At 34.7% G+C, this 12,467-nt stretch overlaps 1 protein-coding gene across 1 annotated transcript; it reads left to right on the forward strand.

The window, feature by feature from the left end:
- Nucleotides 1-1,787: 1,787 nt before the first annotated feature.
- Nucleotides 1,788-11,952, forward strand: LOC146140403 (peptidyl-prolyl cis-trans isomerase FKBP4-like). The gene is made up of 10 exons (XM_083391196.1): nt 1,788-1,950; nt 4,187-4,331; nt 5,346-5,509; nt 5,642-5,810; nt 6,026-6,291; nt 8,670-8,873; nt 9,042-9,143; nt 9,315-9,449; nt 10,511-10,672; nt 11,023-11,952. The coding sequence occupies exons 1-9, from the start codon at nt 1,870-1,872 to the stop codon at nt 10,664-10,666; spliced, it is 1,422 nt and encodes a 473-aa protein (XP_083247322.1). The 5' UTR covers nt 1,788-1,869; the 3' UTR covers nt 10,667-10,672; nt 11,023-11,952.
- The last annotated feature ends 515 nt before the right edge of the window (nt 11,953-12,467 follow it).

Below are 12,467 nucleotides of genomic sequence, written 5' to 3' on the forward strand. Positions count from 1 at the left end.
AACCTTAAGTTGTAGCAGCCTTTGGTCGCATTGCGTAATATTTAAGAAAAAATGTAATCCCGGTACCATACTGCGTCCAAAGTAAATAAAATCTCATTTAAAACTAAAAATTGGTTACTATAAAAACCGTCGCAAATAAAAAATGCGATATTCTGCGAAATTCTACCAAAATTTTAGGCTGTAACATACTTTAAGAAGTTCTTAAATTTGTATTAACGCAATATACTCTATTTTATTTTTAAGTCAACGCAAGTAATTGCGCTTAAAAAAGGTTTTGCGCGGAGGCTTTACTTTTTACGATATGTCGCGCGCGCGCCTGCGGAGAAGCGAGCGCACATAGACGCTGCCGCTCCTGTTAGGCGCAATTATCCGTAACTTGAGCACCGCACAATGTGACGTCGTGGTCTGCCGCCATGCCAGCGACCGACAGGGCGAACATATCTCGACCGCCATCAGAGGTCCGTAAGCCCAACTTTCCCATTTAATACTAGACTAGAAGAAATACCCGGCGTTGCCCAGGTTAAATAGGGTATTTACTTGTAACAATAATATGTAGCCTTTTGCATAAAGCGAGTTGTATTATGTAAGTTGGTGCAACTCCCCAATTTTGCGTGGTTAAAAATGTATCACGCCATCAAGCTGTTGATTGTTGATCACCACCGCATTTTGGTGTGCCATTCCGTGTAAGTGTAAATAAATGTGTAATTTAACATGCAAAATGAGTCGAGCAAATACTATTTCACAATTAAATAGGATGCGACCCTTATGAAAGCAGCAAGAATATTAAGCCTATATTGGCAAAGGCGCTGTGTCCATAAGAAATAAGTGTTTTCCGGATCAAATCATTCTCGAGTATAGGTTAAACAAAATATAAGATTCCATCAAGCTGTGGCCTATTAATAACTATGTCGTACGCCAGCGACCGAGTTAGCGAACACATGGCATCGTCCGCCGTCCGGCGGACAAACTTTCTCATTTATATATTTTCTCATTTATATATGTATTGATAAAATAGAGTTGCTGATGGTTACTTTAATACGATTGCATTGAGTTGAAACACACAATAAAATATATAAAGCAAAACTAACACGGCAGTAGGATGGCCCATAAAATGACCACAAACGACAAATAAAACCAAATGCGTCTTTGTAGCTTCGACGAAATAGGACCTTTCTCGTCATATTTAAATCTCAAATAAATTTCTGACGGATCGCGTGACACAAACCAGTTGGGAAATACTTGTTTCTATTATTTTTTATTCAGATTGGTCATTTTTAGTTATAAATCAGGTATACTAACACATGGGTTCAAAACCGATTTGTAGTCGCGATCATCAGGTCGGGCACCACTGTACTAACAAGACCGTATTATGCAACCTTCAATCCGTCTTTTCTCTGAACTTATAGTTGAGCGTTTCTAGTCAATTCAAACAAAATAAACGCAATTTTTCGCGCTTCGCGCCTAACTACGATTTTACTTTATCATTTTCAAAGAGTGATGTACTTTTGGTATGATGCTTATATACCGGTATTTAATACAAACCAAAACATTATAAATATGGGTAAACGAACTTTTTTCTTAAATTCACCCTGGAGTTATATTTTGTTTGTCTGACTATTTTATGCTATATGCCATTTTCCTCCTACAGTTGCTAAAATGTTTGCAAAATACTACGAGAGTCCTAAACCTTTCGATTTTCAACATGCAGAAATTGGACCCTGCGGCATAGATTACGAATTCTCTTTTTCCGGCGTGCGTTTTGTTTACAATTTACAATTCGAGAATTTTCGAAAGAATTGTCCGTTTACCCTAAAGTTTTCGATTTGTATTTTGTACTGGATTGATTGCAGCCAAATTTTAAACTATATCATGGAAGTTGATACTGAAATTGGAAACAGTAACATCGGAGCCATAGATTTAACACCAGAACAAGATGGAGGCGTTCTAAAGGTATCTATGTTATTGCTTTTGTCTGTCTTTCTCATATAGCACATATTCGGCACTCGATGTGGTGCGTTGAAAGTAACGCAACAAACGGTCTACAAATACCGTCACGCACATTGTTTGGGTTAGGGTGCGAGTTTGGGTAGAATCCTACCACAACGCACATTTGTGTACAAGGGTGCGGGTTAGCGTTTTGGATTAAGGTGGGTCAAGTATTATTCTTAAAAAATAAATACAATGATACTTGACCCACCCACACCTAAACGCTAACTCTCACCTTAACCCAGATATTGTGCGTGGATTTAATAATTATGGTAAGATTCTATACCAGCGTCCGAAATTTTACCATCTAATATCTTCACAAGTAAATTAGATGTCGATCAGAAATTATTCCGATCTGCAATAAAAATTAAGCATGTACAGAGTGACTCACATAGGGTGATACCAATGTGTTTAAACAGGGCCATGATCCCCTTTTTCCCGGATTTTTTCACTCTCGAGAAATGGAATTAAAAATAAAAGTTCCTGGGAATCCCGACGAAATTATTTGACTTTTTGCTTTGGGTTTTTTTAAAACGCAAAAGGATTGAAGGCGTAAGAGAATATGACTTAAATAAATATTCGGATTTTCGCCTGAGCTTTGTACAGTGACTTTGGCGCTGGTCTAGAATCCTACCACACCGAACATTACTTGGGTTAGGGTGCGGGTTAGCCCAAATATTCTGCATTCCTTTAATAATTGTATCAACACTGTGGTAGGATTCTAGACCAGCGCCGGGATTCTGTTTATGATTCCGATATGATTGCATCTAATCGCTTTTCACTTTTAGCCTCTTCCTTGTGTAGGGCGCATTTTTATTGATAAGATAAATTTAGTTAAAAAGTTTTTCCACTGGTAAGCGAAAATAAAGCAACTCAGGCAACAACTTTAATAGACCTTTGGTAATATCTTTTTCTTTATATCAGTCAAGGACGACAATTTTTTTTTTTTTTTGAGTTTTGCCTTTTTGCTGAATACCCGGAATTGTAAAAAAAATTTCCGAGATTTTTTTTGTTCATTTGAAATCCCTGTAATTTTCTGTCAGTTATTTATAAATATTTTCTCAAAAATTAATAAATGTCAAATATTTCTAATTGGCCTCGAAAGCAAAAGAGTCATAACAAAGATCCAGTTAAAATTTTCACATATTAAGTAATCCAGCAATCAGATTTTTATCCAAAAATTTTATTAAAATGTTAGGATATATATTTATGAATATATAAACAGAAACAAAAGCACACTACCTCCATATGTTATTTTCGTCTGGGGGTTAAAATACTGACACTATTTGAGTTTGGGTGCGAATTTGGTTTTGGGTGGTTATTAATATTATATTTTTTCTACCATATTTATTTTATTATTTCAAATTTGACAACTTATTTTGTTACTGAACAAAAACAAGTGGTAGAATTCCAGACCAGCCCGGAATTCTAACAAATCTCGATCACAGATACAAACCAGATTAAAAATTGTGAATATTGCACAGGGTGGTTGTTTATGCAGCCTAAAATTATGTAGTTTCCAGCCCGTAATGGAACACTGGTTGAAATCAAAAGTCTGAAGTTTTGTTGGATTTATTGACTTCTGTGGCTAAATGAATTCAACAGCGATTTTCTACAAAATGCTTGGCTTTGATGCTGCTGAAAGTGCACCTGTGCGCTTAATAAAATATCACACTGCTTTCTAGCCAAACGTCAGGCTCCCTAATCTAAAAAAATCCCCGGAGTGGGTCATACATTTACCTGCAAGTCCTGCATGTTAGTTTAATGTGAAACTTTACTGCTGCATCTTCTCTTTAATTGTTGTCATCTGTGGTGTTTAAAAAGAGAAGCAAAATGCGTTTAGTAGTTTGCTTTTTAGCATGCATTTGCCACTATTACTATAAAGACAAATGAGTCATTAAAAATATGTTATTCATTGGTACGCATCCCTGTGTTAAAGAAAACAATGATAACAAGCAGTGATTATTAGGTGTTGGCTGCAATAAGGGTACATGAGTTTTAATGCCAGGTGCAATGTTGTCACATAACAATTCAGCAATCCTGGTTTTAGTTTTTGCTATCATTATTTTAAACATTATCCCACTCTATGCCCCTGAGAATGTTGAACCCATCAAAAGTTCATTATTTACAACATCTCTTTCAAAACCTTTGTTAGCCTGTTAAAATTAAAAAAGTTTTATATAAATGCTATTTAATTTAGGTAATTAAACGACCTGGATCATGTGATGAACAACCAACTGCAGGAAATAAGGTCACTGTTCATTACACAGGAACACTGCTGGATGGAACTAAGTTTGATTCATCTCGAGATAGGGGGGATAAGTTCACCTTCAATTTAGGAAAAGGTTTGGTTTGCAATTCTTAAAGCATCTTACTAATTTCAAGTCTTTATAAAAGCTATCCTATATAGTGATGTGACTGGTGTTGTTTTGTTGACAACCAGTTCCTGCTAAGCACTTTTTCGGCAATAAAATAGGTTCTCTTGCATACTCTTTACACGGAAGTGCACAAGCAATTTTTTGAGCTACCTTTAAACTAAAAGTCCCCAAATTGTTTTTTGAAATAGCATGCGAATCAAAAAATACCCGGATTAGTTTTATACGAGTTATGTGAAAGTAAAAATACAAGGTGTGGTCTGGTAAAAAAAAACACTGTAAAAGCTTGTGGAGCCCATTTTGCACTTTTACAGGGAACATTGGTGACAACAGTAAAATGGTATGAAACCAATATCCAATATTTGTCATCATTATCTGTGGCATGCTCAACATTCAACATTGTTTAATTTAGTTATTCCCCAATATTCTCTATTTTTTGTTTATTCTATGACTTTATAGCAACGTATATAAACCAGCTTATATTTCATTATTTCTTTTTTGCCTTGACTCATTAAGAAGACGGTACTTGAAAAAATTAACAATTAGGTTAATGGTATAAACCTTGCAAGCGATTTAAGACAACATGTATCCTTAAAAATTCAGATGCGCTTTATTCACCTGGTGCACCACCATGTGTTTAGAGGTCAATTGCTGCATTAAAAGGTTAAAAAAGCACTTAGAGGTATTAATCAAGTCTAAGTACTGAGTAGTTTAAACTGTTGAATAATAATCTATAATCTGTGATCCATAAACCCTTCTCAAATAATAGTGTGATCCTGGATGCTGGTACCCTTCTATCACCCTAATCCAAAGGTCCAGGAGATAGTGTGGGGTAGTTTTTTATTAATTGATGTTTGTTATTGCAAAATTCTAAAAAAAATGAGACATTTAATGAGCTGCTAGGTTGGTCTATTATAAACTAGAAAACCATTAACCATAATGTAGTGTAATCCCAAATGTAACTGAGCCTAAAATTGTAACCAGGTGAAGTGATAAAAGCATGGGATATTGGAGTTGCTTCAATGAAACGAGGAGAGCTTTGTGAACTTACTTGCAAGCCATATTATGCATATGGTAAGCAAGGAAGCCCTCCAAAGATTCCTCCAAACTCAACTTTGGTATTTGAAATAGAACTCTTTGACTGGGAGGTAATAAACATCATTCAATACATCGTTTTACCATATAATTGCATATTCTGTTGTTCATTTTACCTTGAGTGATTTCATTAAAGAACATTGTTTTTGTTGAGAAACAAACAATAACTTTAAAATAATTTTCAGGCTGAAGATATATCCCCAGAAAATGATAAAAGCGTGATACGGCAGATCCTTACAGCAGGATTAGAGCCTGATAACCCTAATGAAGGGGCACGTGTAAAGGTAAAATTTCAAGGAAAGTTTAATGAAGTGATATTCGATGAGCGAGAAGTGGAGTACAACCTTAATGAAGGTATATTGACTTTGATTTTTTATTCAAACTTAATATAAATAATATAGTGATATTACTTTTACAATAATGCAGCAAGAAGCAAAAGTATATGCCTGGTAATAAAAGCTTAAATTTTGGTAAATTATTATTGTTATTTATTTTATATCCAATTTTTTTGTTGAGGTTTTTTTTGACAATTTTTGTAAATTTATTCTCAGTGCACTTTGTTATTTAAGGTGATGATGAACTTCAGCTTGTGCCAGCCATTGATATTGCTGTAAAGAAAATGAACAAGGGCGAGCGCTGCAAAATAAATGTGAAGTCTAAATATGGCTATGGTGCAACAGGCTGTGAGAAGTTTAACATTCCATCTGGTGCGGACCTTATTTATGAAATAGAACTTATTGAGTTTGAAAAAACAAGAGAATCTTGGGAAATGAATGATAAGGAAAAAATTGAAGAAAGTATAGTCATTAAAGCAAAGGGAACAGAATTCTTTAAGGTAACAACTTGTATATGATGTTTCTCCTGTTAGAAAACAGCACCTGCCAATATGTCAATACCAAGAGAATATAGCCTCCTTAAACTTTACACTTTTTAGCCACTGTATTAGTACCAACTTTTTAGTAATCAAATTTGCTAAATATATTTAAGAAAAAAAAATATATATTGTTGTAAAGCACTCAATTGTGAGCGAAAGGATCTGTACTCATCAGTCAAAGTTTTGTCTTGTGTGTGAAATTTAAATTTTTAAGTTGACTTGCATCAATAACATGTATTGTATAGTCCTAAAAATTCCTACTGAAATGTGCATTTATTTGGTTTAAATTGATAAATTGTTTAAGTGCAAACAATGCTTTGCAATTTCTTTTGAAAAAGTTATTGATGTTTTATAAATTACTTTGGACAACCCCACTACACTTCCTAATTAGACTACCTCTTGACATTTTCCCATTGATTCACACCTTCTTTAAATGCAGTCCTCTCTTAGGCACAAGCAAAACTGCTCAAGTGCACAGGCATGATAACTAAGATGGAAAGGGTGCTGGTCCTAATAAATGTTTAACGTAAAATAAAACTGTTTTTTGCATTATTAATACATAAACTGACGTTGAACATTTAATATTATTACGATTTCTTGCAGAAATCAGATTCCCCCCTTTAAACTTCAAAACTACCCCAATTTTGGTTGAGAACTCGGTTTGGGTGGGGAGGAACATGGCTGTGTATCCCCAGAATATGCCCATGTGAATATCATACTTATTTAACTAACATAATTGCCTTTTACTTCAATATAGGAGTTATTCAAAGTTAACTACAAAACACAGAAATGCTATGATCTAAATTGAGTACTTTATGTGCCTATGATCTCTACCTATTTTCCACAAAACAAAATGCTTCGTGTTTTTGTAACTTTTTTCAGAATCTCGCAACAAAATCGATTACCGCCAATTGTAGTGTGGAATGTTCTCATATTATATTTGTGATTTGAAAAATATATGAGATTGACTCTAAGTTGAAACAACCACAATGTTTTTTTTGTGAAATCAATCTTATTCTTTGGTTGACAGCATTTTGCCATGTCGACCTCTAAACGCCCATCAGTTCATCAGTAAAACTCATAGTTAAAAACATGAGTAAAAACAGGATCAGACGTTTTGTTTAAAGGAAAATATATTTCGCCAAAGTGGCATCATCAGTTCCTGTAAGAGTACAAATAAATAAAATCAGAGCGCAGCCATCAACAAACCAATAAAAGTAAACAATAAAATATTAAAACATTATAATAGACTAAAAACGCAATGAAAAGCACTACAGCCTCGCAGGCAACACGACTGGGATAAATGAGTAGGCGACGCAAATAAGTGGAGGAAGGGGAAAAAAATACATATGAGCAGTGCGAGATGCTAGACGGTAAAATGCGGCTCGAATGGGTAGCGATAAGATAGCGGTTTATCTTATTCGCGGTAGAACCATTTTTTGGATGTTAATGGTTGCGTTGACTACCTTTAGCCACTTTGCTTCACATATGTCCAACTTATTAAAAGGTGGTTTTTATGTGAAGCAAAGTGGCTAAAGGTAGTCAACGCAACCATTAACATCCAAAAAATGGTTCCACCGCGAATAAGATAAACCGCTATCTTATCGCTACCCATTCGAGCCGCATTTTACCGTCTAGCATCTCGCACTGCTCATATGTATTTTTTTTCCTTCCTCCACTTATTTCGTCGCCTACTCATTTATCCCAGTCGTGTTGCCTGCGAGGCTGTAGTGCTTTTCATTGCGTTTTTAGTCTATTATAATGTTTTAATATTTTATTGTTTACTTTTATTGGTTTGTTGATGGCTGCGCTCTGATTTTATTTATTTGTACTCTTACAGGAACTGATGATGCCAATTTGGCGAAATATATTTTCCTTTAAACAAAACGTCTGATCCTGTTTTTACTCATGTTTTTAACTATGAGTTTTACTTGTTAATATACGCGTCAGCGGAGCAGTGATCGACTGGCTAAAACCTGCCGCCGATGGTTTTCGATTCTATAAAGATACACCCTATTGTCAGTTCATCAGTTTACCCACAATATAAAACAAGTTGCTTCTTTTGTGACCCGTGACCAAATTTAGTTGGATCACACTTACCTAAGTGCTTATTATAACCACAGTTTGCAACAATGGAAATCACCTTGACCCTTTCAAGATAAATGTCGACCTTATTTCCTGATCAGTAACAGCAAAATGCCTGAGTTGGCGAAATATATATATATATCTTTTAAGATCTGGTTAATGTGTCTGACCTGAATTGCTAGCTTTGCTAGATTATTTTGCTGTCACAGTTGCAAGATACAGTTTTCTTATAAAATAAACATTTTTTTTAACAGGCCAAACAGTACAAAAAAGCCATTATCCAGTATCTAAAGATAGAGAAGTTTCTTGATTACCATGAGACTAAAGAAGAAGGGTCTGATGAAGACCGTGCCTTGATTAAAAATTGGAATGAAGTTAAATGTGCTGGACTTCTTAACTTAGCTCTATGCTACAACAAAACTGGGGAATTTACTAGAGCAGAGAGATACTCAAACAAGGTTATTTGTGTTGGAGAATTTATGACAATAGGGTTATGCATAATTCGTTTACTTTATTTATTGTTTTAAAATATCTATTATTTTCCATTGAATTATATATTTTTACATAGAATTCATAGTAACCTAACAAATAAAGTTTTTTTTGCTTTTAAAAACTTTGTTTTGCAGGTTCTGAAAATTAACCCTTTAAATGAGAAGGCAATGTTTCGACGAGGAGAGGCTCAGTTTAATCAAAATGATTTTGATTCAGCTAAAGTTTCCTTTGCAGGAGTAAGTATGAAAAACTTAATTTTTATATTGTTTGTGAAAAAACATTCTAACCGTTTTAATGTAAAACACTAATGTGTCAGTTATATTTAAAGCTTATGATGATGGGTGCTTATTATATGTACATATGGTTAACGTTATTTAGTAGGTTAGTTTCTCATTAATTCGTTTTAGGTTCTCAAAGTCAACAAGAGTAATAAGACTGCCCACCAAATGATGCAAAAGTGTGCAGCCAAAATCAAAGATCGCGAACAAAAGGAGATGGCCAAATACCAGGGCATGTTTGAAAAATTTGCCAAAAAAGACGCAGTATGTTTTGTTAGCATTCAGTGTTTATAATAATGTATTTATACTGACAGGGTTATAAACAATGTTTAATTAAGCTGTATCTTACTCACTTTGAACTCGTAAAAACACAATACCGTTACTAGGGTTTGTTGACTATGCTTGGGAGCAGTCTTTTTCTAATTTTATTCATTTACAGTACAGTTAAGCTTGCCCGGAGCCAAATCCCAATTGATCAAACTCACAAACACAAATGTCACATCACGTTTGTTTGTTCACGTTTATTTGTATCTTGTAAAGGAAAAGCTTACGGTCTCATTTAGACTACAATCTCTTTTTTCTGTTTTTTTGGCATAATTAGACAAAACATTTAAAAACATCCCCTTCTCATGATTTTAAAAAAATTGAGATTGACATGCAATTTTTTAAGAGCTAATAACTTGAACCATATATTGTATCAGTGGTCGGCAAACTGTGGGCCGCAGAGCCATTTGCAGTGAGCGAGTTACTTTTGAATAGTTTAGTGTTATCATGTAGTTGTTGGCCGCGTGGTAGCCGTACAATCATTGTACTATTTAAAAAGTTAGTGTGACATAGATTTTTTAAATTGCACAGCTTGGAAAGGCCCACGTGCCAAATGTGGTTCAGAAAACCTATCAAACTATATATTTTGCCAACTTTAACTAAATGTAATTGAAATATTTTCGGGCTTCCCGCGTAAATTCTTCGTTTGATACTATGTTTTACGCTATAGCAGTTATTTGGGCATTGAAGCGCCGTGTACTATTTCACCTTAAAATCAAATATCCTGAATCCGCCACTGTTTTCGTAGTGGTTTTACGTAGTGGGCCTTCAATAGCTCTGAAAAGAGTGCTTTGGGCCGCGACAAAAAAAGTTTGCCGACCACTGTATTATATCAAAGAATATCTATTCTAGACTATCAATCTTACAGCACACTTAAAACTTTGTTTTTTATTAGAACCTGACATCTTATCTTAACTTTAAATGTTGTAACTTATTGATTGCTTTAATACTGTACAGTGTACAACTGTACATATTATTTTGTTTACATGTTTTTAATGTAGGATGATGAAATCCGACAGAAAATCGAGCAAAAGAAAGAAAGGGCAAAGGCAAAAGCAGAGAAAAAAAGTGCCGAAAATGGTGATGCTGGGGGCAATGCTAAACAACAAACACAAACCAATGGACATTCTATGCAGGTTACCGAAGAATCTACGTGATATTGGGTGAGTGTCTGTTTGTCTCAATTTCCATACGATTTTTCTCATTTGTTTATTTTAGCCATATTTAAATTTATGTCGTGTAAAACGTGAAAATTGAAGTTCTCTTCTAAAATGGGAATACTGTCAAACTTTTAGCAAATATCATTTTTGCAATTTACTTCACTCGGTGTTGTTGCTTAAAACTTTCCACTGCTTGGAAACTTGTCATTCGACGGATAAACGCACCAAGAGCACAACTTGCAAACTCGCGTTTGCTTTTGTTTTTTACTGTTCAACTTTTGATGACTATAATTTAGTTGTTTCAACTCCAACCATCGATATAAAAATCGTAATTAATGTAAAATTGCTTTCAGAGAAGCACGACTCTTATATCAAACGCAACGCAAGAATACTGTTTCTCCGGGCAATAGTTGATGACAAATCCACCATCATTGTTCTTTGTTGTCAAATTATTTTTGCTGCATGCATAATTGTATTGTTTATAAATTTGTAATAAAGTGAACGGATTTTTTTTAATTTTGGCTCTTTTGCACAAAAGCAGTGGTTAACACTTTTGCGATCTCGTATTGTGATCAGGAACAGTTAGGAAATAAAGAATGGTATTGCGATTTAGTCCTCAGTGCTGGGAAAAGTGCCTGGTACAAAACAAAATTACCTGAATTTATTTCACAAAATATTTGTTTGATACACTTTTCTATTTCCCATAGCTGCTTAATGGATCACTAAAAATGTTATGGATTACTAATTCCGTTTATTAGCTTTGTTACTGGAAAGAAAACGTGTTTATTTCATTTTAGCGCAACTTAATGTCTTATACTTAGCGTTGCCCAGGTTGACCCAGTTTTGAAACTGTCGCTATGATAGTGTTTTTGAAAAAAGGCAACTTTGCCTTCTAACTTAATTCATCAAAAATAATATCAAATCGCTCTAGGTCAGTCTAGGATATCAAAAATAATATTAAATCGCTCTAGGCCACAAAGAGAGATTTCCGTAATTGTTTTCTTTCCTCGTTTTTTTGTTGATTCGCGTCACTGGAAAGCTGCCAAAAAAAACAACTGAGGAACTTCTAATGAAAGTAACGTTAAAAAGTATTGTTCCAATAGAAGGTCAACGCGAACTCTAAATACGACCTTTTGAAAAAACTATCGGTAATCAAAACTTTTAGGGAGCACTGGCAATACAACATGAAGTTATTTGTTTAAAGTTTCAGTCAAGTAAGTTGTCCAAAATACTTAAGTCCAGTTAAGTTATTTAAAAATAGTGCCGTGCCGGTAAGTCAATACAAGATTGCTAAGTTGCTGAGTCGGACTATAGGAGTTGAGGGAGTCGGTTTGGTTTGCTGGATTCGGATTCGGGAATAGCACATGGTGGATATTTTCCAACCATGTATTGTAAGTGGGTGACACCCCTATGAGTGGATTGCTGAATATCTACCCATTTAGTTGCGTAAATTGGCGGAATACAGGTTGTAGAGTCTGAGTCGGTCGAGGGACTCGACGAAATCGCACATTTATTAACTATTATTATGTTTAAAGATATGTTCTCCTGACGGAGAAAAAGAATTGATACAATAAACCTTGGTTGCAAACTCCGCCAGAAATAAAAAAAATGCCATTTCTGCATTTTGTGCTTGTTTTCATGTGTATTTTATTTCATTCTTGTAAATATATTTTCTTGTGCCATTATTTATACAACATTAATTGAGCAGTTATGCACTTCAGTAATACTCAGCGCAGTTTTTTTTAGGTGCAGTCATGCTCTGTTCCATAGGTCCCATGGGGTGTTCCATAGGTCCTGT

Source organism: Ascidiella aspersa, chromosome 6, assembly GCF_963924565.1.
Source record: "Ascidiella aspersa chromosome 6, kaAscAspe10.2, whole genome shotgun sequence".
In the NCBI taxonomy this organism is placed as follows: Eukaryota; Metazoa; Chordata; class Ascidiacea; order Phlebobranchia; family Ascidiidae; genus Ascidiella; species Ascidiella aspersa.